The sequence below is a fragment of the Brassica napus genome, chromosome A6 (genome assembly GCF_020379485.1).
Source record: "Brassica napus cultivar Da-Ae chromosome A6, Da-Ae, whole genome shotgun sequence".
Classification (NCBI taxonomy): Eukaryota; Viridiplantae; Streptophyta; class Magnoliopsida; order Brassicales; family Brassicaceae; genus Brassica; species Brassica napus.
This window is the reverse complement of record NC_063439.1, coordinates 11,532,209-11,558,007: the sequence shown is the minus strand read 5'-3', so window position 1 is coordinate 11,558,007 and position 25,799 is coordinate 11,532,209. Positions and strand designations below refer to the sequence as shown.

General features: G+C 40.1%; 6 protein-coding genes and 2 non-coding genes across 10 annotated transcripts; 3 read left to right on the top strand and 5 right to left on the bottom strand.

Moving 5' to 3' along the window:
- Positions 1-3,370: 3,370 nt before the first annotated feature.
- LOC106347558 (tubulin beta-2 chain) lies at positions 3,371-5,622 on the bottom strand. The gene is made up of 3 exons (XM_013787130.3): positions 5,100-5,622; positions 4,748-5,017; positions 3,371-4,216 (listed from the first exon to the last, which is right to left on the bottom strand). The coding sequence occupies exons 1-3, from the start codon at positions 5,491-5,493 to the stop codon at positions 3,528-3,530; spliced, it is 1,353 nt and encodes a 450-aa protein (XP_013642584.1). The 5' UTR covers positions 5,494-5,622; the 3' UTR covers positions 3,371-3,527.
- A 2,472-nt stretch (positions 5,623-8,094) lies between these two features.
- On the bottom strand, positions 8,095-8,166 carry TRNAG-UCC. The gene has a single exon. It is a non-coding gene; the product is annotated as a tRNA-Gly (tRNA).
- Positions 8,167-8,371: 205 nt separating this feature from the next.
- Positions 8,372-10,688, top strand: LOC106347559 (serine/threonine/tyrosine-protein kinase HT1). The gene is made up of 4 exons (XM_013787131.3): positions 8,372-8,597; positions 8,679-9,511; positions 9,582-10,028; positions 10,113-10,688. The coding sequence occupies exons 2-4, from the start codon at positions 8,801-8,803 to the stop codon at positions 10,416-10,418; spliced, it is 1,464 nt and encodes a 487-aa protein (XP_013642585.2). The 5' UTR covers positions 8,372-8,597; positions 8,679-8,800; the 3' UTR covers positions 10,419-10,688.
- Positions 10,689-12,903: 2,215 nt separating this feature from the next.
- On the bottom strand, positions 12,904-12,975 carry TRNAG-UCC. The gene has a single exon. It is a non-coding gene; the product is annotated as a tRNA-Gly (tRNA).
- Positions 12,976-13,140: 165 nt separating this feature from the next.
- LOC125610324 (serine/threonine/tyrosine-protein kinase HT1-like) lies at positions 13,141-15,496 on the top strand. The gene is made up of 4 exons (XM_048734771.1): positions 13,141-13,406; positions 13,488-14,320; positions 14,391-14,837; positions 14,922-15,496. Exons 2-4 carry the CDS (start codon positions 13,610-13,612, stop codon positions 15,225-15,227), a joined length of 1,464 nt encoding a protein of 487 aa, XP_048590728.1. The 5' UTR covers positions 13,141-13,406; positions 13,488-13,609; the 3' UTR covers positions 15,228-15,496.
- Positions 15,497-15,515: 19 nt separating this feature from the next.
- Positions 15,516-16,261, bottom strand: LOC106347560 (deoxyuridine 5'-triphosphate nucleotidohydrolase-like). Its single transcript, XM_013787132.3, has one exon. It carries the CDS (start codon positions 16,244-16,246, stop codon positions 15,629-15,631), a length of 618 nt encoding a protein of 205 aa, XP_013642586.2. The 5' UTR covers positions 16,247-16,261; the 3' UTR covers positions 15,516-15,628.
- A 129-nt stretch (positions 16,262-16,390) lies between these two features.
- LOC106347562 (transcription termination factor MTERF2, chloroplastic-like) lies at positions 16,391-17,923 on the top strand. Its single transcript, XM_013787134.3, has one exon. The coding sequence runs from the start codon at positions 16,473-16,475 to the stop codon at positions 17,796-17,798; it is 1,326 nt and encodes a 441-aa protein (XP_013642588.2). The 5' UTR covers positions 16,391-16,472; the 3' UTR covers positions 17,799-17,923.
- Positions 17,924-17,977: 54 nt separating this feature from the next.
- Positions 17,978-25,085, bottom strand: LOC106347561 (DExH-box ATP-dependent RNA helicase DExH11). Of its 3 annotated transcripts, XR_007340409.1 has the most exons (24): positions 24,802-25,085; positions 24,249-24,494; positions 23,870-24,130; positions 23,712-23,780; positions 23,532-23,610; positions 23,261-23,451; positions 23,076-23,183; positions 22,871-22,972; positions 22,602-22,802; positions 22,358-22,468; positions 22,021-22,088; positions 21,558-21,927; positions 21,300-21,455; positions 21,092-21,202; positions 20,933-20,986; positions 20,411-20,668; positions 20,145-20,254; positions 19,797-19,950; positions 19,279-19,726; positions 18,975-19,189; positions 18,651-18,889; positions 18,457-18,583; positions 18,103-18,369; positions 17,978-18,025 (listed from the first exon to the last, which is right to left on the bottom strand). XR_007340409.1 is itself a non-coding variant. In XM_048782689.1 (23 exons), exons 1-23 carry the CDS (start codon positions 24,934-24,936, stop codon positions 18,157-18,159), a joined length of 4,026 nt encoding a protein of 1,341 aa, XP_048638646.1. In that variant the 5' UTR covers positions 24,937-25,085; the 3' UTR covers positions 17,978-18,156. The 3 variants fall into 3 exon arrangements, 2 of the variants coding, with proteins under 2 accessions (XP_048638646.1, XP_048638647.1); XM_048782689.1 differs by having other exon boundaries at positions 17,978-18,369; XM_048782690.1 differs by lacking the exon at positions 24,802-25,085 and having other exon boundaries at positions 17,978-18,369; positions 23,870-24,160; positions 24,249-24,489.
- Between the last annotated feature and the right edge of the window lie 714 nt (positions 25,086-25,799).

Genomic DNA, 25,799 nt, shown 5'->3' with positions numbered 1-25,799 from the left:
ACATAAAATCTAAAAGCCGTAGAAATCGATTTCTAACGGTTAACTATATTCTACACATAGTAGAATGCAGATTCTACGGATAAGTATAAACAGTTCCGAATATATAGGATGTAGATTTTTGAAAATATTTGAAAATATTTTGTTTCTATTTTTTTTAAATCGATTTTTTGCACAAAAAACACGTGGCTACGTCTTCTTCAAACACGTATCTGCCCCTTCAATAACCCCTTGACATTTCACAAAGAATTCTCAAAGTGTCTTCCATGATTCATATCTATGCATGGGGTATGGGAATTGGTTTTGTCTATTTGGTTTTATTAGGCCAAACAAGAGACAGTTGAGAAAGTGTCTAAGATCGTCAAGAAGCAGCTATCACTCAAAGACGATCAAAGGGTCGTTGCAGAAACCAAATTCACCGATCTTGGAGCTGATTCTATCGACACGGCAATTCATCGAACATTCTCTTATGTGAATACATAACTTGTTGAGTTTTTTTCAAATACTGATTAACTGAGTGTTTTTTTTTTGCAGGTTTAGATAGTGATGGGCTTAGAGGAAGAGTTTCACATCGAAATGGCTGAAGAAAAATCACGGAAGATTCAGTGGAAGAAGCTGCTGAGCTCGTGCAAGCCAAGAAGTAATTTAGTATAAGAGATCCGACTATCTGAGGCTTTCTGTTTGTTGTTTTCATAATCTTTCTGTCATTTTCTTTTAATATGTCAAGTCAAGCGACTCTTTGCTAATACTGTATGCCATAGATCTCTCTATTTGTCGACTGAAACTTTTGGTTACACATGAAGCCTTGTTCTTTTCATTTCTTAAATCGAAATGTCAAATGGGAGATTAGGCAAAATGCGTGCAAGAGAGAGAGAGATAGAAGTTACTTATATCACTCATGTATAGGGAGTCTTGTATTAATACATACATAAGTGAAAGAGTAGGCCCTAAGATGACAATTTGTAAACAATCCTTTTCACATTGTATATACAGGTTCTTATTATTCCCAATCGGGGTCAAAGAATCCAGCATCCTTCATCTCTGAATAGTAGACATTCTCCATGTTCAGATCTTCCTCCTGCATCAAAACCAGCACCAAATCATTTGAACATTGCAATAATCACATGCCTAGAGGGATGCTTTGGTGTAAACGAGTTAAGAAACATTTTGGGATAAACATGAAGGGACATGAGTGTAAACGAGTTAAGAAACTGTCCTAAGCTACAGAAGGTGGGATTAACAGAGATCAAATACAGTTCAACAACATAAAAGAAGACACAACATTGTGAAAAATCTAATCTTTAAACAATCCCGAAAGGTAACAAGAACACATACATAATAATCAAGAAACAAGACACAACAAAGCTAACAGAGACAAAACAAGAACACAAACACATAAAAAAACACCTACATTCTCAAATCGATTCACAAGAACCCAAGAACATATACATAAACACTAATCTATATGCTTTTTACAGAGACTAACCACGATCAAAACACATGCAAAGAAGAATAAAAACAAAATTTCATACTATGAAAACAAAATTTCATACCATGAAAAAAAAACAAAGCTTTTGACTTATCAATGATATAAACCGGAGAAGAACGATGTGGATGTAGATTCCGACCGACGGAGGAGGCGATGTTGGATGGCTCCGAGCTCGACGAGACAAAGGAGACGCGAAGGTGATATGGAGGAGACGACGCCATCGAGAAGAAGAGGAATTAGGTTTTGATGATTTGGGAATTTCCCCTTTTCTATTTTTTTGTAACGTATAATAAATAATAAACTAAATTAATTTGTTACCTTTAATAAGTTAATTTAAGGTTATAATAGGCAATTACGAAAATATTAGCCTAATGAGACAATTATATTATGGGATTAGTCTAATGGGACAATGTCCCTATTTTTTTGCTCTAAAAAAACAATTTTCCCAAATAACTTTGAAACTGCCTCACGCCAGTCTGATAAATGGATTTGTGACAACAAGAACCCAGGGCTGTAAATGGTGGGTTGTAAATGGATTTGTGACAACAAGAACCCAGGGCTGGCTGCTTAGATAGGAGGCAAGCGGTGAGACCGTTTAGTGTCCAATTCATTATTTTCCTATTTTTTAATAAATAAGATTCGATTTTTTTAAAAAAATACATGTATTTTTATATTAAAAATAAAAAGAAATCTAAATTTTTTTATATGAAAGTAATTTTTTATTTTTATAGATTTATTTTTAAAAATATTTCTGATATTTTGAAAAACATATATTTGTCAGATTTGTTTTTAAATAATAGTTTAGAAATTAATTTCTTTTTGCCCCAGGGTCCAATTCTGAAAGATATTTTTTTTTTCTTATTAAACTTTATTACAACTAACTTTTTGAATAGAGCGAATGTATAAACTAAAAATAGTAACTTATTCTTTAAAAAACTCAAGCAACGAACTTAAGATAAGACTAGCCCAATCTCTTACAAAATAGGACTTAATCAAACACACTTCCAGCCGCTAGCATTTTTTTTTATGGTCCACTAAAATCATTTCCAATGGTTTATTCTATTTTAAAAAAAAATAAAACAATGTCACAATAAAATTAGATTCTACTCTAATAGTATTATATTTTAAATTAAAAAATAGAGTGGTGAATAAAATAAACAAAAAAACTCTATTTATAGAGTAAACTTATTTTCTATTCTATTATATAGTAAAAAATATGATACCATTGTTATATTTTTACTCTTAATTCTATTTTTAAAATAAAAAATAGAATAGAGTTAGAAATGGTGTGGATCCTCAAAGATCTTTTGCTTCAAAATTTATTTGGACTATGTTGGTAAGGTTGTCCTAACCATTCATGCCCCTAACACTAGTTTTTCTACTGGTAAATGTTGTCTCTTTATTCTCTTCTCTAAATTATAATATAAAAGACAAACAGGTCAGACAATTAGGACAAATCTCGCTGGTACGAAGCTAATCCATGATCTTGAAGTCAAAACTAATAGCCGATTCTTGCAAATGAAATGTATTCATAGATGATTCCTCTTTCTCACTCAACATTTACCATAACGGACAATCTAAAACTACCCTCATGGGGATTTTAATCACACCATTTTTTTACCGTAGTTTCAACATAAAATCATAACCCACAGTTACAAATTTGATTGGTACTCGAGGATGATGTTGAAGGTGTTCGAACAAGGAGAAAATGAATGAAGAAAAAAAAGATAATAAGGGAGAAAGAAGGCCTGACGTTATTATCTCTCTAATGTTCTAAGAATCCCTAAGAAAATAATGGCTTGGCTATGATAACTCCACAGGTAGCAGAAGCTTCATCAAACTAAAGACGAAATGGAAAAGCCGAACCAAATTTAAGAGCAAAAGTACACAAACAACACACCATAATACGTCAACAAGATCCAGAATTTGTCATTACAACATAAAAAAAAACCTGCAACTGGTAGTTGAGGTTTCCTTTTAAAAAGAAAAAAAAAACGAATGACTAAATTGGTTTAAAAGGTGGTACACACTTACTCATCCCTCAGTACTCCTCCTCCTGTTGGTATTCTCCTTCCTCCTCATCCTCGTACTCGCCTTCTTCATCTGCAGTTGCATCTTGGTATTGCTGGTACTCTGAGACAAGATCGTTCATGTTGCTCTCTGCTTCTGTGAACTCCATCTCGTCCATTCCTTCACCTGTGTACCAATGCAAGAAAGCCTTCCTCCTGAACATAGCCGTGAACTGCTCACTCACACGCCTGAACATCTCTTGGATCGATGTTGAGTTTCCAATGAAAGTGGATGCCATCTTCAGACCGGTAGGTGGGATGTCACAGACTGTTGATTTCACATTGTTGGGGATCCACTCAACGAAGTAGGAAGAGTTCTTGTTCTGCACGTTCAGCATCTGCTCATCAACTTCCTTTGTGCTCATTTTGCCACGGAACATGGCAGAAGCTGTGAGGTAACGCCCGTGTCTTGGGTCAGCAGCACACATCATGTTCTTGGAGTCCCACATTTGCTGGGTGAGTTCAGGGACTGTGAGGGAACGGTACTGCTGAGATCCTCTTGAGGTGAGCGGAGCAAAACCCACCATGAAGAAGTGAAGACGTGGGAATGGGATCAGATTGACAGCAAGCTTACGGAGGTCAGAGTTAAGTTGACCAGGGAATCTCAGACAGCAAGTGACACCAGACATTGTGGCAGATATCAAATGGTTCAAGTCACCAACTGCATAAAGAGAGAGCACATGTAACTGAGTTACCTCCTAGCCACACAAACAGCCATGCACAACAAAAAAGCTTGAAGAGGTCAATATATTAAAGAGCAGGCAGAACACATTCACATCAGTAAACCAGTCGATTATCATGCTCTTCAATACAAACACTAGATTCTGAATACCTCTTATGTTCAATAAGTACAAGACATACAAAAGAATCATAATATGCCATTGATATAAGATAATAGTAGCCCAATGATGTATTCTGGTGATGGGATCAATAGAGATAACCAGAGAATTACAAACAGAGGTAATAACAATACCACAAGAGGCATATATATACATACAAGAACAGACCAGCAAGCACAGTCACAAAACAACAGGCGAGAGCATCAATCAGGATAGATATAGCAAATTAGAATTGATATACAAAACAATGACCAAATCAAGTTCACCATCTAGACACAGCATATCAAAAAGGTATATAAACATTTAAGACTACCAGCACCAATGGAACAATGAAGGCAAAGAAAGGGACTTACAGCTAGGGGTAGTGAGTTTGAGAGTCCTGAAGCAAATATCATACAAGGCCTCGTTGTCAAGAACCATGCACTCATCAGCATTCTCAACAAGCTGATGAACAGACAAAGTAGCGTTGTAAGGCTCAACCACAGTGTCAGAGACCTTGGGCGAAGGGAAGACAGAGAAGGTCAACATCATGCGGTCAGGGTACTCCTCCCTGATCTTCGAAATCAGCAGAGTTCCCATCCCAGATCCAGTTCCTCCTCCCAAGGAATGGCACACTTGAAACCCTACACAAGCATAAATCACCCGCAAAAACAGTTTTAAAAAAGCACAATCAAGGAAGAGTAGATGTAGAAGATATATCTTTACCTTGGAGGCAGTCACAGTTCTCGGCTTCCTTACGAACAACGTCGAGGACGGAATCGATAAGCTCAGCGCCTTCAGTGTAATGTCCTTTGGCCCAGTTGTTACCAGCACCAGACTGGCCGAAGACGAAGTTATCGGGGCGGAAGGTCTGACCGTAGGGTCCAGATCTGAGACTGTCCATGGTTCCAGGCTCCAAATCCATGAGTACCGCACGAGGTACGAATCTTCCACAGCTGGCTTCGTTGTAGTAGACGTTGATGCGCTCGAGCTGGAGATCTGAGTCTCCGGTGTAACGACCGGTTGGATCTATGCCGTGCTCGGCGCACACGACTTCCCAGAACTTGGCACCGATCTGGTTACCGCACTGGCCACCCTGGATGTGAAGGATCTCACGCATTTTCGCTGGAACTGGGGAGGAGAGGGAGAGAGAGATCTAGGGTTTCCGAAATGAAGTTGAGCGAGTGAGAGAGTGGCTTTTATAACAGCGGAGATTGCCACCCAACGGGTATTTTTTTTTATTTTTTTAATATTGCTCTGTGTTATTATTATTTCCCCCCTAATTATCTTATCTTAGGCGCCTATTTGTATTTTTTCGAATTTTTTTAAAATAGCCCGTTTGTAACGCCTAATTTCAAAATTATTTTATTTATTTATGCGAATGTCCGTTTCCCCGTATATTAATTTGATTTGTGTGTCAGGATAGTGAAAGCTCCAATTCGTATTAAATATTTCTTTCTCTTTTTTTAATAATTTTGTTTTTATGTATATGTTTTTTTCTGTATATTTTCGGTCAATGCATAAAGGTTGAAAGGAATAACGGAAGAGCACATGTTTCATTCTTGTTAACAGAGCAGTATAACGTGCTTGGAAAGACCGAATTTCACTTTGACCAGAGATCTTTCTGCGGAATTAGTTAGAAAAACAAAAACATTATTAGCAAGAGCAAATTTGAAGTTTATTTCAAAGAACTAACTACGATTCAAAAAGTAATAAAACTTTACGCAACACCAAGGAGATGAGACACTTATTACAATCTTGAAGAATACACATGCGTATAGTAGTAAATATCTTTAAAGTAGAGATGGCAATTGGGTTGTACCGACCCGCTTTGTCCCGCCCCACCGTGATACACTGTCAATGCGGGTCTTAGCGATACATGCCCGCGTGGGATGCGGTTCCTAGAAGTGCTGCCCAATCCCAACTCGCAACTTGCACAAGCCTTGGCGGTACAGGCCCGCGAGACTCCGATCTTCATCAACAGATGCGCTACTGATGGCAATCCTCTGCCAAGTCTTCACACTTCTCATCCACTAAATGAACATTATTCTCCTTCTTTAAAGACATTGTGGCTCTTAAAAACACAACTGATTTCTTTGGTTGTTGAGCTTCAGATCCCCCATTAGTCTTTTTTCTATTCACAGTACTGCGACAAAGAGCTATGGCTGCTGTTTATGCAACAGACTTAAGCTTCAAAGCAGTGACACGCTTTTTATGCTCAACCATCTCCAACTCTCTTCTCCTTGACACACCAACCGTTTTGAAAGTGTGTGAAAGGGTCTTCTTTGTCTTACCCGAGCCAAGAGAAGGATTCAACGCCGATTTGGTTAATGCCTTCTTCTTCTTCCTCAATAGTGAATCATAGCTTAGAGTTCCAAAGAAGCTTATGTTAACCCTTTTGAGAGGTGAAACTGTAGTAGGCTTGTCTTTAGGTTCATGTTTGCATGTCAATTTACGTGAACATTGCAAACAAGCGATCGAGCAGTTGAAAGGAGAGCTACCTGGACATGTCACCTGCAAGAAGAAGAGACCAACATTAATCATACTGTTAAACATAATGATGCTCAGACGCTCTTAGAACTGATCCTGAATCGATTTGGTTTAAGATGATCAGAATTTTAAAACATGAGTTACATAATAATTCATTATCTATTGCAATATTTCCAAGTAATGGAGGTATAAGTGAATCCAAGAGGAATTAGGATAGTGAAGACTTACATGTTTAAGTTTATCGTCATTCTTGAAACATAAAATTTGTTGAACTGGAACAGTCTCAACTGGCTTCATATATTCCATGTTTCATAAAAACAATTGGTCTCCTCAGAGGTAAAAAAGACTCCATGAAAAAGTATAGGTCACCTTTGCAGCTTTGAATGACTCCGAGATGTATGCTTTCTCCCACATCAAAGAGTTTTATTCTCTTCAGTGTACAAGGTTACCAAGATGAGCAAACTAATTTATAAAGAAAAATTATTTATCAGCTGAATAAGACACTAACTTTCAAATCCATCAAGTTACAAGCATTGGTCACGGTTGTTACAAGCATTAGTTAATAGCATCAGACGTTTGTGTACATTATCAAGTTGGTCTCATCAGCATTCAAGTTACAAGCATTACTTGATCGAAAGTGTAGTTACCAATCTTTAATGATTGGTATGATTCAGTGATCGAATGATTGGAGGTACAACAGTGTGAAAACTTACAGAAAATGCAACAGAGAGGAACAGAGTATATACCTTTGCGAAGATGAAGTCTTGTTGACGGAAACTCAAAAGCCAAGAAGAAGCTGTGATGTGGTCGAAATGTTGAAGAAGAAGAGAAGTGGTGAAGAAGTTTCTGTGAATATAAGAGATGAAGAGATCGAAAGAGAACCAGAAGAGACACGACCGAAGTGAATGAGTTCTGGTCACCGATCAGAGAAAAAGAGAAGCAGAGCCGAGAAACCGCCATTGTTGGTGTCACCGAAGAAACGAAAGGAGAAAAGTCAACCGAGCCACCCAATTATCCCGCATCCCGCTTAGGCCCAACCCGCTTCGTCCCAATACCATCGCGGTCATGCCTGCGAGGCCCGCCAACAAACGGGCCGTAAAACCTGTGCCCAATCCCGCCCCGCAATGGGTCTTTTCGGGCCAGGCCCGTGGGCAAGCCTCCACTTTGCCATCTCTACTTTAAAACATTAAACGACTTCAATTTCAAACAAACTTTTAAAAAAGAAAATGCTTGCGTCTGCCGAGAGTCGAACCCAGGTCTATTGCTTGGAAGGCAATTATCCTAACCGTTGGACTACAGACGCTTTTTGTTGAAAATTGAAAGAATCAAAATAGTTTTCAATGAAGCAAAGCATATCGTCCGCGTTGACAACTGAAAGACAGCACAAAACGACATCGTTAGAAGTCATGTACGTTCGTCCGCGTTTTTCTTGTTTGACAAAATCTCGGAGAATTGAATTGGTCATTTCATTGAGTAGTTTGTAATAAATATTAGAGGAATGTTTAATAATATGTATATTTGAAAGCCATAAAAAGACCTTCCTTCCTTCCTTTGGAGCTACTGCTTTCGTCGTCTCCTTCAACCAACCAACCAACCCAAAATAAATAAATAAAAGTCGTCAAATTCCCATTGTAGCTTCCTCCAAACTCCTCCCTCCTTCTCCTCTCTTCGCACGCAATCCAATCGCCGGATTCTGATTCACCTCTTTCTCCCTCCTTCCTTTTCGTGTTTCAGGTACGTTCTTTTTTTTTTGATTCGCCTCGTCGTCGTTGACTGTGTTCTAAAAACAATAATTGGTTGATGAAATAATATTAGTTTTGGTGGAATCATCATCTCCGGCGATTTGGGTGTTGCGTTTTCGACTCTTGGTTATAATCGTTGGGGAGAGAGGATAAAAGTCATAAACATGAGTTTCTGACATTTTTCCTCTTAGAGAAATGGAGGAAGAGTCTAGTTCTTGGATAAGGAGGGCCAAGTATTCTCATACCGTTTGTCATCGTATCATCACCCCTAGATCAGACTCCCTTCCCATTACAACCTACCGAGACAACAAGACTTGTTCCGGTTTGAAAAGAATGCCTCTCAGTTCCCCATCTGATCTCAAGTCTCATGTCGGACCTTCTCAGGCTAAGCAGCAAAACAGAAAGAGGGCTACTTCTCCGTCTCCTCAGATACCCATCTCTGATTCTTTTAAAGAGGCAAAGTCTGGTGTCAAGAGATTCTCAACTCCTCATCCTATCAGAGTCGAAGCAACCAACAAGGGCAACTTCTCCCGCAAAAGTTCCTTTGAGAAACTATCACACGCTCTTCGGCCTCTATCTTTCTCTGGTCCTTTAAAGGACAGGCCCAAGAGCAGGAAGGAGATGCGGTCTTCAAAGTCTTTTGATCATTCAGGTAATGAAGTAACTGCTATGGGTGTGCTCGAAGAACACCGCGTTGATACCTCTCATCTCACCCGTGGAGACCTGTTTGCGCATGGCAAGTTTAGCCAGCTTTACCATGGTGTCTACAAAGGCGAAGCTGTTGCTCTCAAGATTACCACAGCGCCTGATGATTGCGAAGATAGATTCTTGGGAGCTCGTTTGGAGAAACAGTTTACCAAGGAAGCCACTCTTTTGTCTCGACTCAGCCACCCAAATGTTGTCAAGGTGATTTTGTGTTATTATATGAATCATGTCTTTGGTGTGCTTTAAATTGAATTTTCTTCTCTTAAATCAGTTTGTGGGAGTGAATGTTGGAAACTGTATCATCACGGAGTATTTAGCTAACGGGTCTTTGAGATCATATCTGCACAAGCTGGAGATCAAATCCCTTCCTTTGCCACAGCTAGTCAAGTTTGGTCTGGACATTGCGAGAGGGATGGAATACATTCACTCACAGAAGATAGTTCACCGGGATCTTAAGCCGGAGAACGTGTTGATTGACAAAGACTTCAACTTGAAGGTCGCAGACTTTGGCATAGCCTGCGACGAGGAGAACTGTGATATTTTAGGGGCGGAGACAGGAACGTATAGGTGGATGGCACCCGAAGTGTTGAGCAGGAAACCACACGGAGGTAAGTCGGATGTATATAGTTTTGGACTTGTCTTATGGGAAATGGCAGCTGGAGCAGTCCCATTTGAGAAGATGGGTCCTGTCCAAGCTGCTTTCGCAGTCATGCACAAGGTGTGAGCATCATCTCCCTGCTTATGAACATCAGTTTTCTTTTTGATTTATTTACACGAGGTTTATGTGTTGTTATTTGGTCAGAACACTAGACCGGCCATACCAAAGAAATGTCCAGCGCCCATGAAAGATCTGATTGAGCAGTGCTGGTCGGTGCAAACAGACAAGAGACCGGAATTCTGGCAGATTGTGAAAGTGTTGGAACACTTTGAAAAGTCACTGAAAAACGAAGGGAGACTCAGTCTTATGCCCAACCAGATATGTCCACAAGCTAAGAAAGGTAATAAATACTGGAGTCATATCTTCGGGTCAGTCCACCACCACCACCACGGCAACAACAACAACAACGATACTCTATGCCCTGCCACGCCTAAGCCTAGATTCGCTTGAGACGAGACTCTCGACTCTCATTTTGTGAATATAAAATTGCGTCAGTGGTTATGTTTTTTTTTTTTTTTTGGTTCATTTCATCCACTGTCTCTGTCTCCGTTTGATTTTGTTAGGACACAACCGTTGAATCAATCTTCTTCTTAGATTGGCTTTGGTCTTTTTGTTAAGTCTATCTGTTTTTTTTTTTTTAACTTGAAATTGATTTATACAGTAAGAGATTGTTTCATGGATTATCACTCTTACTTCATCTTATCAAATCTGTTTTGAATATGAGCCTTTTTGCGAGTAATTATAATGAAGAAAATATCTTAAAATGAAACCATGCCCACAATCTGTTCGACCAAATAACACTAAACTTACTAAGAGACGGCACAAAAGCACAACGAAGAAGATAGAAACTACTTAAACACATTATTAGCAAGAGCAAGAGCAAATTTGAAGTTTATTTCAAAGAACTAACTACGATTCAAAAAGTAATAAAACTTTACGCAACACCAAGGAGATGAGACACTTATTACAATCTTGAAGAATACACATGCGTATAGTAGTAAATATCTTTAAAGTAGAGATGGCAATTGGGTTGTACCGACCCGCTTTGTCCCGCCCCACCGTGATACACTGTCAATGCGGGTCTTAGCGATACATGCCCGCGTGGGATGCGGTTCCTAGAAGTGCTGCCCAATCCCAACTCGCAACTTGCACAAGCCTTGGCGGTACAGGCCCGCGAGACTCCGATCTTCATCAACAGATGCGCTACTGATGGCAATCCTCTGCCAAGTCTTCACACTTCTCATCCACTAAATGAACATTATTCTCCTTCTTTAAAGACATTGTGGCTCTTAAAAACACAACTGATTTCTTTGGTTGTTGAGCTTCAGATCCCCCATTAGTCTTTTTTCTATTCACAGTACTGCGACAAAGAGCTATGGCTGCTGTTTATGCAACAGACTTAAGCTTCAAAGCAGTGACACGCTTTTTATGCTCAACCATCTCCAACTCTCTTCTCCTTGACACACCAACCGTTTTGAAAGTGTGTGAAAGGGTCTTCTTTGTCTTACCCGAGCCAAGAGAAGGATTCAACGCCGATTTGGTTAATGCCTTCTTCTTCTTCCTCAATAGTGAATCATAGCTTAGAGTTCCAAAGAAGCTTATGTTAACCCTTTTGAGAGGTGAAACTGTAGTAGGCTTGTCTTTAGGTTCATGTTTGCATGTCAATTCACGTGAACATTGCAAACAAGCGATCGAGCAGTTGAAAGGAGAGCTACCTGGACATGTCACCTGCAAGAAGAAGAGACCAACATTAGTCATACTGTTAAACATAATGATGCTCAGACGCTCTTAGAACTGATCCTGAATCGATTTGGTTTAAGATGATCAGAATTTTAAAACATGAGTTACATAATAATTCATTATCTATTGCAATATTTCCAAGTAATGGAGGTATAAGTGAATCCAAGAGGAATTAGGATAGTGAAGACTTACATGTTTAAGTTTATCGTCATTCTTGAAACATAAAATTTGTTGAACTGGAACAGTCTCAACTGGCTTCATATATTCCATGTTTCATAAAAACAATTGGTCTCCTCAGAGGTAAAAAAGACTCCATGAAAAAGTATAGGTCACCTTTGCAGCTTTGAATGACTCCGAGATGTATGCTTTCTCCCACATCAAAGAGTTTTATTCTCTTCAGTGTACAAGGTTACCAAGATGAGCAAACTAATTTATAAAGAAAAATTATTTATCAGCTGAATAAGACACTAACTTTCAAATCCATCAAGTTACAAGCATTGGTCACGGTTGTTACAAGCATTAGTTAATAGCATCAGACGTTTGTGTACATTATCAAGTTGGTCTCATCAGCATTCAAGTTACAAGCATTACTTGATCGAAAGTGTAGTTACCAATCTTTAATGATTGGTATGATTCAGTGATCGAATGATTGGAGGTACAACAGTGTGAAAACTTACAGAAAATGCAACAGAGAGGAACAGAGTATATACCTTTGCGAAGATGAAGTCTTGTTGACGGAAACTCAAAAGCCAAGAAGAAGCTGTGATGTGGTCGAAATGTTGAAGAAGAAGAGAAGTGGTGAAGAAGTTTCTGTGAATATAAGAGATGAAGAGATCGAAAGAGAACCAGAAGAGACACGACCGAAGTGAATGAGTTCTGGTCACCGATCAGAGAAAAAGAGAAGCAGAGCCGAGAAACCGCCATTGTTGGTGTCACCGAAGAAACGAAAGGAGAAAAGTCAACCGAGCCACCCAATTATCCCGCATCCCGCTTAGGCCCAACCCGCTTCGTCCCAATACCATCGCGGTCATGCCTGCGAGGCCCGCCAACAAACGGGCCGTAAAACCTGTGCCCAATCCCGCCCCGCAATGGGTCTTTTCGGGCCAGGCCCGTGGGCAAGCCTCCACTTTGCCATCTCTACTTTAAAACATTAAACGACTTCAATTTCAAACAAACTTTTAAAAAAGAAAATGCTTGCGTCTGCCGAGAGTCGAACCCAGGTCTATTGCTTGGAAGGCAATTATCCTAACCGTTGGACTACAGACGCTTTTTGTTGAAAATTGAAAGAATCAAAATAGTTTTCAATGAAGCAAAGCATATCGTCCGCGTTGACAACTGAAAGACAGCACAAAACGACATCGTTAGAAGTCATGTACGTTCGTCCGCGTTTTTCTTGTTTGACAAAATCTCGGAGAATTGAATTGGTCATTTCATTGAGTAGTTTGTAATAAATATTAGAGGAATGTTTAATAATATGTATATTTGAAAGCCATAAAAAGACCTTCCTTCCTTCCTTTGGAGCTACTGCTTTCGTCGTCTCCTTCAACCAACCAACCAACCCAAAATAAATAAATAAAAGTCGTCAAATTCCCATTGTAGCTTCCTCCAAACTCCTCCCTCCTTCTCCTCTCTTCGCACGCAATCCAATCGCCGGATTCTGATTCACCTCTTTCTCCCTCCTTCCTTTTCGTGTTTCAGGTACGTTCTTTTTTTTTTGATTCGCCTCGTCGTCGTTGACTGTGTTCTAAAAACAATAATTGGTTGATGAAATAATATTAGTTTTGGTGGAATCATCATCTCCGGCGATTTGGGTGTTGCGTTTTCGACTCTTGGTTATAATCGTTGGGGAGAGAGGATAAAAGTCATAAACATGAGTTTCTGACATTTTTCCTCTTAGAGAAATGGAGGAAGAGTCTAGTTCTTGGATAAGGAGGGCCAAGTATTCTCATACCGTTTGTCATCGTATCATCACCCCTAGATCAGACTCCCTTCCCATTACAACCTACCGAGACAACAAGACTTGTTCCGGTTTGAAAAGAATGCCTCTCAGTTCCCCATCTGATCTCAAGTCTCATGTCGGACCTTCTCAGGCTAAGCAGCAAAACAGAAAGAGGGCTACTTCTCCGTCTCCTCAGATACCCATCTCTGATTCTTTTAAAGAGGCAAAGTCTGGTGTCAAGAGATTCTCAACTCCTCATCCTATCAGAGTCGAAGCAACCAACAAGGGCAACTTCTCCCGCAAAAGTTCCTTTGAGAAACTATCACACGCTCTTCGGCCTCTATCTTTCTCTGGTCCTTTAAAGGACAGGCCCAAGAGCAGGAAGGAGATGCGGTCTTCAAAGTCTTTTGATCATTCAGGTAATGAAGTAACTGCTATGGGTGTGCTCGAAGAACACCGCGTTGATACCTCTCATCTCACCCGTGGAGACCTGTTTGCGCATGGCAAGTTTAGCCAGCTTTACCATGGTGTCTACAAAGGCGAAGCTGTTGCTCTCAAGATTACCACAGCGCCTGATGATTGCGAAGATAGATTCTTGGGAGCTCGTTTGGAGAAACAGTTTACCAAGGAAGCCACTCTTTTGTCTCGACTCAGCCACCCAAATGTTGTCAAGGTGATTTTGTGTTATTATATGAATCATGTCTTTGGTGTGCTTTAAATTGAATTTTCTTCTCTTAAATCAGTTTGTGGGAGTGAATGTTGGAAACTGTATCATCACGGAGTATTTAGCTAACGGGTCTTTGAGATCATATCTGCACAAGCTGGAGATCAAATCCCTTCCTTTGCCACAGCTAGTCAAGTTTGGTCTGGACATTGCGAGAGGGATGGAATACATTCACTCACAGAAGATAGTTCACCGGGATCTTAAGCCGGAGAACGTGTTGATTGACAAAGACTTCAACTTGAAGGTCGCAGACTTTGGCATAGCCTGCGACGAGGAGAACTGTGATATTTTAGGGGCGGAGACAGGAACGTATAGGTGGATGGCACCCGAAGTGTTGAGCAGGAAACCACACGGAGGTAAGTCGGATGTATATAGTTTTGGACTTGTCTTATGGGAAATGGCAGCTGGAGCAGTCCCATTTGAGAAGATGGGTCCTGTCCAAGCTGCTTTCGCAGTCATGCACAAGGTGTGAGCATCATCTCCCTGCTTATGAACATCAGTTTTCTTTTTGATTTATTTACACGAGGTTTATGTGTTGTTATTTGGTCAGAACACTAGACCGGCCATACCAAAGAAATGTCCAGCGCCCATGAAAGATCTGATTGAGCAGTGCTGGTCGGTGCAAACAGACAAGAGACCGGAATTCTGGCAGATTGTGAAAGTGTTGGAACACTTTGAAAAGTCACTGAAAAACGAAGGGAGACTCAGTCTTATGCCCAACCAGATATGTCCACAAGCTAAGAAAGGTAATAAATACTGGAGTCATATCTTCGGGTCAGTCCACCACCACCACCACGGCAACAACAACAACAACGATACTCTATGCCCTGCCACGCCTAAGCCTAGATTCGCTTGAGACGAGACTCTCGACTCTCATTTTGTGAATATAAAATTGCGTCAGTGGTTATGTTTTTTTTTTTTTTTGGTTCATTTCATCCACTGTCTCTGTCTCCGTTTGATTTTGTTAGGACACAACCGTTGAATCAATCTTCTTCTTAGATTGGCTTTGGTCTTTTTGTTAAGTCTATCTGTTTTTTTTTTTTTAACTTGAAATTGATTTATACAGTAAGAGATTGTTTCATGGATTATCACTCTTACTTCATCTTATCAAATCTGTTTTGAATATGAGCCTTTTTGCGAGTAATTATAATGAAGAAAATATCTTAAAATGAAACCATGCCCACAATCTGTTCGACCAAATAACACTAAACTTACTAAGAGACGGCACAAAAGCACAACGAAGAAGATAGAAACTACTTAAACACCAGTAGACCCGAAACCACCATCACCACGAACAGTCGCGTCCAAATCCTCAACCTCCATGACTCGCGGCGTCACGATCTTCTCGATTATCATCTGCGCGATTCTATCTCCCACCTTCACCTCGAACTCAACATCCGAGTGATTGAACAGAATCACACCAACCGGTCCTCTGTAATCTGCGTCGATGACTCCCGCTCCCACATCAATCGAGTGCTTCCAGGCGAGACCAGATCTCGGAGCGATTCTCGCGTAGGTTCCTTCAGGGACAGCGACGCTGAGATCCGTCGGGATAAGCGCCTTACCTCTCGCCGGAACTTTCGAGTCCACGGCACTGGAGAGATCGTAGCCGGCGGAGAGAGGTGAGCCTCTTGTAGGCAGAACGGCTTTCTCGGAGAGCTTCTTCACTTTGAAGAAGGGTCCAGAATCGAGCTTCTGGAGTTTCGCCAAGGGCTCCTTCACATCAGGACTGTTGCTCTTCGCTTCGACGCAGGCCATCGTGGGAAAAGGAAGACGAGTTGTTGAAGATAACCGCCGCGAGTAGAGAAACCCTAATTGCAATTGAGGTAGACTTGTTGGTGCTGTGAAGAAGAAGAGGCGTCCTAGTTCCGCCATTAATGTAGGCAGTATTGAGTCAATGGCGCCAAACTTTCCCTCCACTTCTTGTCTTCTTCAAATGGGCTTATTGACTTTATCTATAGATCGGCCCATTAGCCCATTTATAAATATTCATTTTAACCCAAAATCAGGTAATAAATGAAATTAGGGTTTATGGGTCGGTGGGGTTGAGTCTTGAGAGAGTTTAGCTGTTTGGTTCTTTTGCTTTTTTGTTTTCGTTCTCATGTATTCTATTATACTCCATGGAAGAAGGTCGGTGGAGTTGCAGAAATGGCGTAATCTGAGAGTCTCATTGAACATTCTGCAAAATGCATTTTCTTTCTCCTCTGCAAATGTGAACCCTCAAGGAAACACTTTCACGGTCTCTTATCTCGTTGAATCATTGGGTTTAACTACAAAGCTCGCGGAATCGATCTCAAGGAAAGTCACTTTCGAGGACAAGCTAAACCCAGATTCCGTGCTAAATCTTCTCAGAAGTAATGGGTTCGAAGACTCTCAGATCTCTAGGATCGTAACCACTTACCCACGACTGCTTGTAGAAGACGCCGAGACATCTCTTCGTCCCAAGATTCAAGCTTTGCAGCACAGAGGAGCTTCGAGCTCTGAGCTCGCGGAGATTGTTTCGAAAGTTCCCAAGATTTTGGAAAAGAGAGTGGGGAAATCTCTCAGCTTGTACTATGACTTCGTCAAAGACATTATGCAACAAGGTAAGCTGTCTCACTCTTGGACAGAGGGTAAGGTGAAGAACAGGATCCGAAACATATCTGTTTTGAAAGAGTTGGGTGTGCCTCAGAACTTGCTCCTCTCATTGCTCATCTCCAGGTGCCAACCCGTTTGCGGGAAAGAGAAGTTCGATGAGACTCTCAAGAAAGTAGTTGACATGGGTTTTGATCCGACCAAGTCAAAGTTCGTGGAGGCTCTGCACGTTGTCTACGAAATGAGCGATAAGACGATTGAAGAGAAGGTGAATGTGTACAAAAGGCTAGGCTTTAGTGAGGAGGATGTATGGAGAATCTTCAAGAAGTGGCCTTTCTTTCTTAAATTCTCGGAGAAGAAGATAGCTCAGACGTTTGAGACGCTCAAGATGTGTGGGCTTGACGAGGAAGAGGTTCTTTCGGTGTTGAAGTTGCGTCCAGAATGTATACGCTCTTCAGAGGAGAAGATACTGGAGTCTGTTGATACGTTTGTAGGGTTAGGATTCAGCAGAGATGAGTATAAGATTATGATCAAGCGGTTTCCTCAGTGCTTTGGTTATTCTGCAGAGTCGTTGAAGAAGAAGTTTGAGTTTCTGGTCAAGAAGATGAAATGGCCACCGGAGGCTGTGGTGTTGGTACCTTCGGTGTTTGGATACAGCTTGGAGAAGAGGATTGTGCCAAGGTGTAACGTAATCAAAGCTCTCATGTCTAAAGGATTGATCAGAGGTGGAAACCCTCCAATGTCATCTGTCTTCGTATGTACTGATGAGGAGTTCTTGAGCAGATATGTGATGAAGCAGGGGAAGCTAGTGCCTGAGTTGATGGCTATGTTAACCGGACAGCGTGTTTCGTAGTTTCGTTGGTGAATCTCTTGATAGACGATTTAAGTGTATTTGAAACCATTTTTGTAGTCTCAGTTCTACTTGAATCCGACCCGTTTCTAATAATATACAATCCGACTGAGGAAATTATAAATCGAGTATTTCATTGGTTAATTACAAATTCTGCGTTAAAATAATGTAACAATCCGAAAAGTTTTGATAATATTTTTGTATTAATGATAAAATGACTTTCTACTATTCTAAGAAAACGGATAAATATTTAGTGATTCTGCAGGAGTTTTATAGCTTAGACGACAATAATACACAACGGAATATTTCACTTTCAGCTTTTAAGTGAAAAGGTGTCTGGTCAGCTAACATGAATCAAATCTTACACTCCAGTCACATACAGACTAGCTGCAAACACGATGTCGCGTTTTATCGCGTTCGAAGCCGAATCCATTTTCTTGTGTAACGCTGAGTTCCCCATAATGGCGGCTGCGTTCTTGAACTCCCGGCACGTCTCGTCTAATCTCACAATGGTCCGAACTATCAGACCTTCCGGGACATCTGTCAATTCACATATCTCTGCAAATGGAGTTCCCTGCAAAGATATCAAAATCATACGACATGTTCCAGTAAGATGTGGAAACAGCGGAATGTAATAAGAAAGATTGTCTGGTTAACAGACCTTTGCCCATTCATAAACCACTTCGACCAGACCAAACTTGAGATTCTCCTGTGCATACTCCTCAGGGTCGATTTGTAAGTTGTAATGAGCTTGAAGCTCACCAAGTTTGATTGCTGTATCATAGACTCTGTCCCAAGAGGGTCAATTACTAAACTGATTATATCATGACGGGAAAGAGTGTGATCGTAACACACCTTTGCTTAGCCTTGGCCAGTTTGGGAGTAAGTGAAGGCGCCGAAGTGTTTTTCTGTTGGAAGACAAAGGCAGACATTATAGCCACTGCTTCTTCTGGTTCCAACTCTTCAAACTGATTCTCGAACAGGCATACTGTACAGATCAATTCTTCCCCAGAGTTCATCTCGCAAGCGACACGGCCTTTGATTTGGACGACGAGGTCATCATCTATACACCCAATTTTCTTCAGAACATCGATCTGCAAGAAAAGTTTAGAGCTCTTCGTGTTACTCGAATCCATCATACAAGAAGGAAACAAAGATGAACTTCTCATTTAACCGTACCCTGCCCTGAAACGCAGGCATCTGTAACAGGGCTTCATCGGACATTTGGAATTCGAGATCTTTGAGATCTTTCTTATGCTTCCTAATCTCCCTAGCTAGCTTCATGTGCTCATCCAATTTGACACAACCGTGACACTTATTCATGGACATCTTTTGTAACAAGCTGGTCCATTTATAGTAAGTTTCCACAAGCTCAGCATCTTTCAGCTTCAAATCTGAAACAGAATTATCAAATGAGTTTATGAGAGAAATGAATTTCCAGCCAGAAAGAATGATCCGGGGGCTAGAATTTAATTGAGAAAACCTTTAACTGGGTCTAGAGCAGGAGGAAACTTGTTTCCGTCTGATTTCAGATCCAAAAGCTGTTGAACCGTCTGAGAAAAAGCTGCCTTGTTCCCATCCTCGAGTAGACGCACCTGATCAATCTTTATCTTGCTAACGCATATACACAAGAATTCTTTGTTATCAAACGCTCTGACCTCGTACCCTACACCAGCAGCAACTCCATGGTACGGGAGCTCTATCTTGATAACACCGGTACCTTTTCTAGAGCTGGACGTCGAATAATAGTCATCCTCAAAACCACGTTTTGACTTGGGCGCGATAAAGAAACCTTGAGAGGGATCTGAGCTTTTCTTGCCAATGCTGACCATATTTTTCTCTGGTGGTGGAATTTCAGATTTTATCACCAAAACAACATATTGTCTGTTTGAAAGTCCCTTCAGTACGACTCCAAGTAAATTGTCTATGCCCTGTAAAATTACACAAATGAGAAACATAAATTATGAACCAGAGAAAAGAGAGGTGGAGACTGGGCCTCACCGTTTCAGATTTCATGACCACTACTCTTCCGGGTACAAGATGTTGCTGGGTATTAGGAGATTGCATGACTGCTTCCGACATTTTGCTGTTACATTCGTTTGCTTCCATATACATCTCATAGTAATCTTCAATTGCTGGTTCACCTTTAATACATCTACACGCACAAAGCAATACGTTTATCCATAAAACAATCTGGAGTTGAATACAGAGGTGACACAAACAAAACGTTAGAATAATTGGATTTTTTAACATTTTTAAGGATACTACACATATTAGTGCTATACATATAAAGACGTTAAGTAGTTTTGCAGTCTTTCTAGTATCCATAAGATAAGGGATTCGCCTTACTCAATAGTTTTGACTGGTAGAGAACGTTTCAGCATGAGAAGTTGTTGCTTCTCCGGCAGCTTCTTTTGAGCATGGAATTCAGCAAAACTTCTTTTCAGCATGTCCTCCACCTTGCAATTTGAAAAAATGACAAGTTAGAAAAAGTCCAATGCAAGACTCGGTACCAAAACACGTGCACTGCCAAGGTCACTGGGCTGGAAATCCATGGGAACTACAGGCATGCAACTAAATGAGATGGTAGATCAATGGTCCAGACATTAAGATACCTTCAATTCTTCAACGCGTAAAAGATGGAGGATCATTATGTAGGTTAATCGGAACTGAGATTCTAGTCTTGTTGCGCTTCCAACAATTATACGCCTCAGATCACTTTCATCTGGAACTTCATCGCGACACATGACAACAACTGTGCCAGTTTTGTCAAGTCCTCTTCTGCCAGCACGCCCTGCCATTTGAGTGTACTCTCCAGGAAGTAATGATCTGAATTCCTTTCCATCAAACTTCCTCAAAGCATCGAAAACAACCTGTAGCGTAAATCATAGAAAAGTAAGTTGCAGGAAAATTCATTCAGGAGATTTGTGAATACCACATTTGTTAAAGAAATTCCAACACACTGGAGACAATAACTTGGAATGACATTTTCAACAACTCAGATATAATATTAAACTCTTCTCCTAACAAATGTCATATGACAATCCATATAATACGGTATGTTGTAAAGAATAAGCCACTTAACATTGTAACACTAAATTCACATCCGCAAGAAGAAAAAAACAGAGAAGCCTCACCGTTCTAGCCGGAGCATTAACCCCCATAGCGAATGTCTCCGTTGAAAATAGCACCTGTAGAAATATGACAAACGACCAATTGCCGGAAGAGATTATAAAAATAATGAAAAAGTCGCAATATGACGTCAAATGTGGCAGCACGAAAAATACTAAGCTTACCTTAATGACACCACGGCAAAAGAGCATTTCAACAACTTCCTTTACTATTGGAAGCAGCCCAGCATGATGAACACCGATTCCTCTATGAAGTAGGCTTTGGACTCTGAGGACCTTTAAAATGTGTAACCCCAACAGTTCATGAGCACGAATAAAGGTACCTCTCTAAATTTAAAATGTGAAAAGACGGGAAATTCGTAAGATAACCAACCTGAGGTAAATTCCGATCAGACCCTTTTAATCTCGAAAAAGCTTTATCGCAGAAGACGCGGATTTCACTTTTCTCAGAACTAGTAGTAAGATCAGTCCCAGTCAAAGCGTCAGCACACCTATCGCAATAATTCTTTGAGAAACAGAAGACAACCACCTAGTAGGAAACGTAATATCCAAAGGTTAGTAAACAAACTCCAGATAGGATTGAATATACACCTCATAACCATAGAGAAAACATAAGTGACATATAACATACAGGTAATAGGGACTTCTTTGAGAGCTTGTTGATAAGCAGCAACCAATTTGAAGCTGCTGATCGTCTAAATGCCCCATTGTTCTGGCCGTTACCACCGTAAGAGGACTTTGCCAAATCTTTTACATTTGAATGTTTATTCTGCTTGCCACGAGAGTGAGCTTCATGTTTCTGAGATTTGTTCCCATCCTGATGAGCTGAAGATCCCGCGTGCTGTTTAGGACCGACACTAACTGCACTTGAATTCTTCTTCTTGTGTGTATCTTTAGCATCCTTTATCCCTTTAGATATAAAAACTTCATTCTCACATACTTTGTATAGTTCGCCAGAATAAAATAGGCAATGCTCTAGAGGAACTGGTCTTTTTGTTGTGCTGAAAACAAAACCCACAAAATTATGAAATTTAAGATTTTCATGAATAGCTAGATTGTTCACAATTAATTTACCAGGGTACAATAAATCTCACCCAGTAACACGTATCTCTTTTTGTTTTGTTCGGCCAATCCAATCAGCAAATTCAAATGTGTTAGGCACCTATAAGCAATTAAAATTTAGCACTGCCTGTTGTTAGTTGCAATGAAGTAAGGAGGAGAAGCTCATTGGAAAAAAAGGCAGAATGGAGAACAGTGACTAAATGCTAGAAAAACAAATATATATTGCAACTAAAAACTGAGTGAAGTTTATAGTTGGATTGAATCTCCGTAAATGTTAGAAATTGAGAAAATAGTGCATGGTAAACACAAGTAACACTTCTAAAGAACCATATTTTTTAAACGCACAAACATAAAAGTAACAATAAGTACCGTTGCAGAAAGAAGGACAAAATTTATATGCCTTGGCAACATGATGATGACTTCTTCCCAAACAACACCTCTCTCTACGTCATTGACATAGTGAACTTCATCAAATACAACCTGCCAGTCAAAGGAACAGCAACAATAAAACATGATTGACCTTCACAAAGAACCACAAAGGCTGTTACGAAATAGAAATATATAAGCACAATACAAAATTAGAAAAAAATTTAACATCAGAAAGCTGTTTTACCCATTCTATATCACGTATGATATCAGCACCGCGGTACAGCATTGACCTTAATATTTCTGTAGTCATAATCAGACAAGATGCCTCTGGCCTTATGCTAACATCACCCGTGAGAAGTCCTACATCAAACTTCCCACAAAAGTCTCTGTATTTTTGGTTGCTGATGGTTTTAATTGGGGCAGTATAAACAGCTCGTGTACAATGCTGAAGAGAGGGACATTAATCAGTCAGAGCAAAGAATATAATAATAAAAACACGATAGAATTCTCTACCTTGGTGGCCAAAGCGAATGCATATTCTGCAACAACTGTCTTCCCTGCTGATGTATGGGCTGCTACAAAAACAGACTCCCCCTTTTCTAAACAACAGATAGCCTGTAGGCATAAGACACTCGGTTATTTACTGACAATTCACATATAACAGGAAACCTAGCATGTTCCTCAAAATCCGCAAACTAAAAATAGCCAAGGGAAGTACCTCCTTTTGAAAGATGTCCAATTCGAAAGGGAACTCCATTGCCATGTCAGGAACAAGCTCATGGAACCGGTCTGCAATGTCTTGGCTATCTCCTTTAGTAGCCCATCCCTAAAAGAAGAGCAAACTATAAATCATGTTGACGGGAGGGAAACTGAAATCTCCAGATGCAGAATCCGCTTTGTTACCTCTTTCCGTAATTGTTTACCACTGTTCCCAGCAATTGCTTCATCCGACGTTATTGCTGTTTTAGCTGATGACAAAATCTCATCCAGCACGGTGACGTCAGTATCTGTCCCCTTGCTGGGTTCTCCACCTTTGATCGCTTCTGGTTCAGGTTCAGTTTCTGCTTTTGGAGACTCAGATCCTGCCGAGCGATCTTCATGACAGTTTTCGTTATCAGAAAAAATTTAAAGGCAAATGAAGATAAAGGTATAAAGTATAACTGGTGTCACGCACCATCTCCATCAAGTTCGAAGACAGTATCTTCTTCCAAAACCGTCTTGAATAGATCATCAAATTGTATAGACAACTTGCTCTGAGAATATCACCAACACAAATTTAGTAAAAACGAATTTATCACTACAACCAAATGTAAAAAAGGAAGTTCACATATACCAACGAAATTGATCCACATACCGGCTTATCATCTGAAGCATTTCCATGTGAACTCTGATCCTCATAAACTTTCCATGTTTGGGGATATGGCTTCAAAGGAAAACAGGATGAATCAATCCACACTAAATCATATGTGAATTTAATGAATGATAACATAAGATGGTGATAATATAAGATACCATGAGATGTCCAAGATCTAGACTCTGCTTGAAACTAGGAGGAACGTTCAGAGGAGGACCTCCGTTGAGCAATTCCTGTACCCATTGGCCATCACATACACCATCTGGAAGGATTCTCTCTGAAGACTGTGAATCCTCCAAGCCACCTGGACGGAAAGGGCGATTATTGGCGCTGCCTCTGAGAAAATCCTTTGGAGGTCCCACCATTCTAGGGAAAAATCCAGAATCTTGATCTCCGTACATTTGTTGTGATAAATCCACCTAAGAGAATATGACAATCCATTTCTCCAACTAGAGTCAGAAACAGAAGTCTAACAGCTGGTCATTCTTTCTACCAAGAAAGTTGTGACTCATGGATAAAGGAAGAAAATGAGTTTACCTCCACTGACTTTGGCTCCCATCTTCCGTTTTTCTGACGCCTGAATGGCAATTCCCAAGTTGGAACTAGGACGGACCTGGCCAAAGAAGGTTGAAGAGGAACCTTAACCCTAGCAAACCAATCAAAATCCCACTGATTCTGAGCGTTTTCAGCAGAAAACTGCTGAGGTTCCAGTCTTGGGAGGAGATATTTCTCCTCGATATGTTCCTTTATCGATTCTTTTGATTCCTTAGCAAATGCAGGAGGCTGAGAACACACCATAATAGGGAAAAATAAATGAGTATCTGAGCAAGAATCTACAACGATCCCCCACGCCATATGAAAAAAAAAAGAATCAGGAAATTTGGTTACTTGTATTCACACATTTAACAGTTCACTAATCAACAAACACTACTAAGTTCAATCACAGTAAGACCTATTGACAGAGACCAAATACACATACAAAGTCAGACGCATAGTTATTAGCAAAAATCAACTAATTTTCAGAATTCAGTAGCCTAATTTTGACACGATTGAGTCTCGGAAAATCAAAGCAATCGGAAAGAATACTCACGGAGACGAAATCGGGAAGTGAGTTCACTGCGCCGTCGCTCTCCTCCGTGTACAGAGGCTCGACGCGGAGGTGACCGCCATGACCGGAGATTCCGACCCGGAAGGCGAGCTCGTTAGCTGCTTCGACTTTGTTCATTCTCTGTTCAGTAATCTACTTCGCATTCCCCTTTTCTTTCTCGCCGTCTTTGTTTAAATCAGCGAACGGTGTGCCAGGGAGGGAGGATCCGGTGAAAGGTTGTTTATGAACAACCCACCCCTTTATCTCCAGTGGAGTTCCAAAACGCCCTGCCGTTTCATTGTTACTAATGAGAAGCGCTTCTTGTCTTTATCTCTGATGGGCTCTAAAATAGACCCACGTAGGCCCAATTGCAATTGAATTCTTTTGCCTCAGAATGTAAACCCCAATTAAAATATAGATTCGGATTGTTCCACCGTGCCCTAAACGCCGTGCCGTTTATTTATTTGTTTAATCCTCAACATATGCGGTCCTTTTGCGGGTTGCTATGGCGTTTTGCAACAATCAGTCGGATCGCTCTAAACCTCATAAATTTAAAAATTGGTTCCAACTAGCGTTTGCGGTTATGGACGGTTGCGAAATGATAAAAAAAATTTCTTTTAAAAAAAAATATAAAAATACAAATATAAAAATATTCAATAAAAAATTTAAATTGAAATTATAAAATACTAAAATATATCTATTATTTTTACTTAATATTATAAATTTTTTAAAAATATATTTTCTATAATTTTTAAAAATTTAAAACTATAACTTTCTGAATATAATGTCTATATTTATTATAATGTTTGTGATTTTTGATATTCTTATAATTATATAAAATGTAAATATTGTTCATTTATTATTTAACTAATGATGCATTTAGTACTTACCAATCATAACTAGTCATACAAATCTCTTAAAACCGCTAGAAACCACAATCACCTGCATCCGCAAAATCCCGCAATCCCAACCTTGCTTTTGAACCAGCCCTAAGAGGGCGA

Coding starts and splice junctions, on each gene's coding strand:
- LOC106347558 (XM_013787130.3), bottom strand. CDS start 5,493: ATGCGTGAGATCCTTCACATCCAGGGTGGCCAGTGCGGTAACCAGATC. Junction 5,018..5,099: donor GAACTGTGACTGCCTCCAAG/GTAAAGATATAT, acceptor ATGCTTGTGTAG/GGTTTCAAGTGTGCCATTCC. Junction 4,217..4,747: donor CAAACTCACTACCCCTAGCT/GTAAGTCCCTTT, acceptor CTCTTTATGCAG/TTGGTGACTTGAACCATTTG.
- LOC106347559 (XM_013787131.3), top strand. CDS start 8,801: ATGGAGGAAGAGTCTAGTTCTTGGATAAGGAGGGCCAAGTATTCTCAT. Junction 9,512..9,581: donor GCCACCCAAATGTTGTCAAG/GTGATTTTGTGT, acceptor CTCTTAAATCAG/TTTGTGGGAGTGAATGTTGG. Junction 10,029..10,112: donor CTTTCGCAGTCATGCACAAG/GTGTGAGCATCA, acceptor TTATTTGGTCAG/AACACTAGACCGGCCATACC.
- LOC125610324 (XM_048734771.1), top strand. CDS start 13,610: ATGGAGGAAGAGTCTAGTTCTTGGATAAGGAGGGCCAAGTATTCTCAT. Junction 14,321..14,390: donor GCCACCCAAATGTTGTCAAG/GTGATTTTGTGT, acceptor CTCTTAAATCAG/TTTGTGGGAGTGAATGTTGG. Junction 14,838..14,921: donor CTTTCGCAGTCATGCACAAG/GTGTGAGCATCA, acceptor TTATTTGGTCAG/AACACTAGACCGGCCATACC.
- LOC106347560 (XM_013787132.3), bottom strand. CDS start 16,246: ATGGCGGAACTAGGACGCCTCTTCTTCTTCACAGCACCAACAAGTCTA.
- LOC106347562 (XM_013787134.3), top strand. CDS start 16,473: ATGTATTCTATTATACTCCATGGAAGAAGGTCGGTGGAGTTGCAGAAA.
- LOC106347561 (XM_048782689.1), bottom strand. CDS start 24,936: ATGAACAAAGTCGAAGCAGCTAACGAGCTCGCCTTCCGGGTCGGAATC. Junction 24,495..24,801: donor CACTTCCCGATTTCGTCTCC/GTGAGTATTCTT, acceptor GTGTGTTCTCAG/CCTCCTGCATTTGCTAAGGA. Junction 23,184..23,260: donor GTAAACAATTACGGAAAGAG/GTAACAAAGCGG, acceptor CTCTTCTTTTAG/GGATGGGCTACTAAAGGAGA.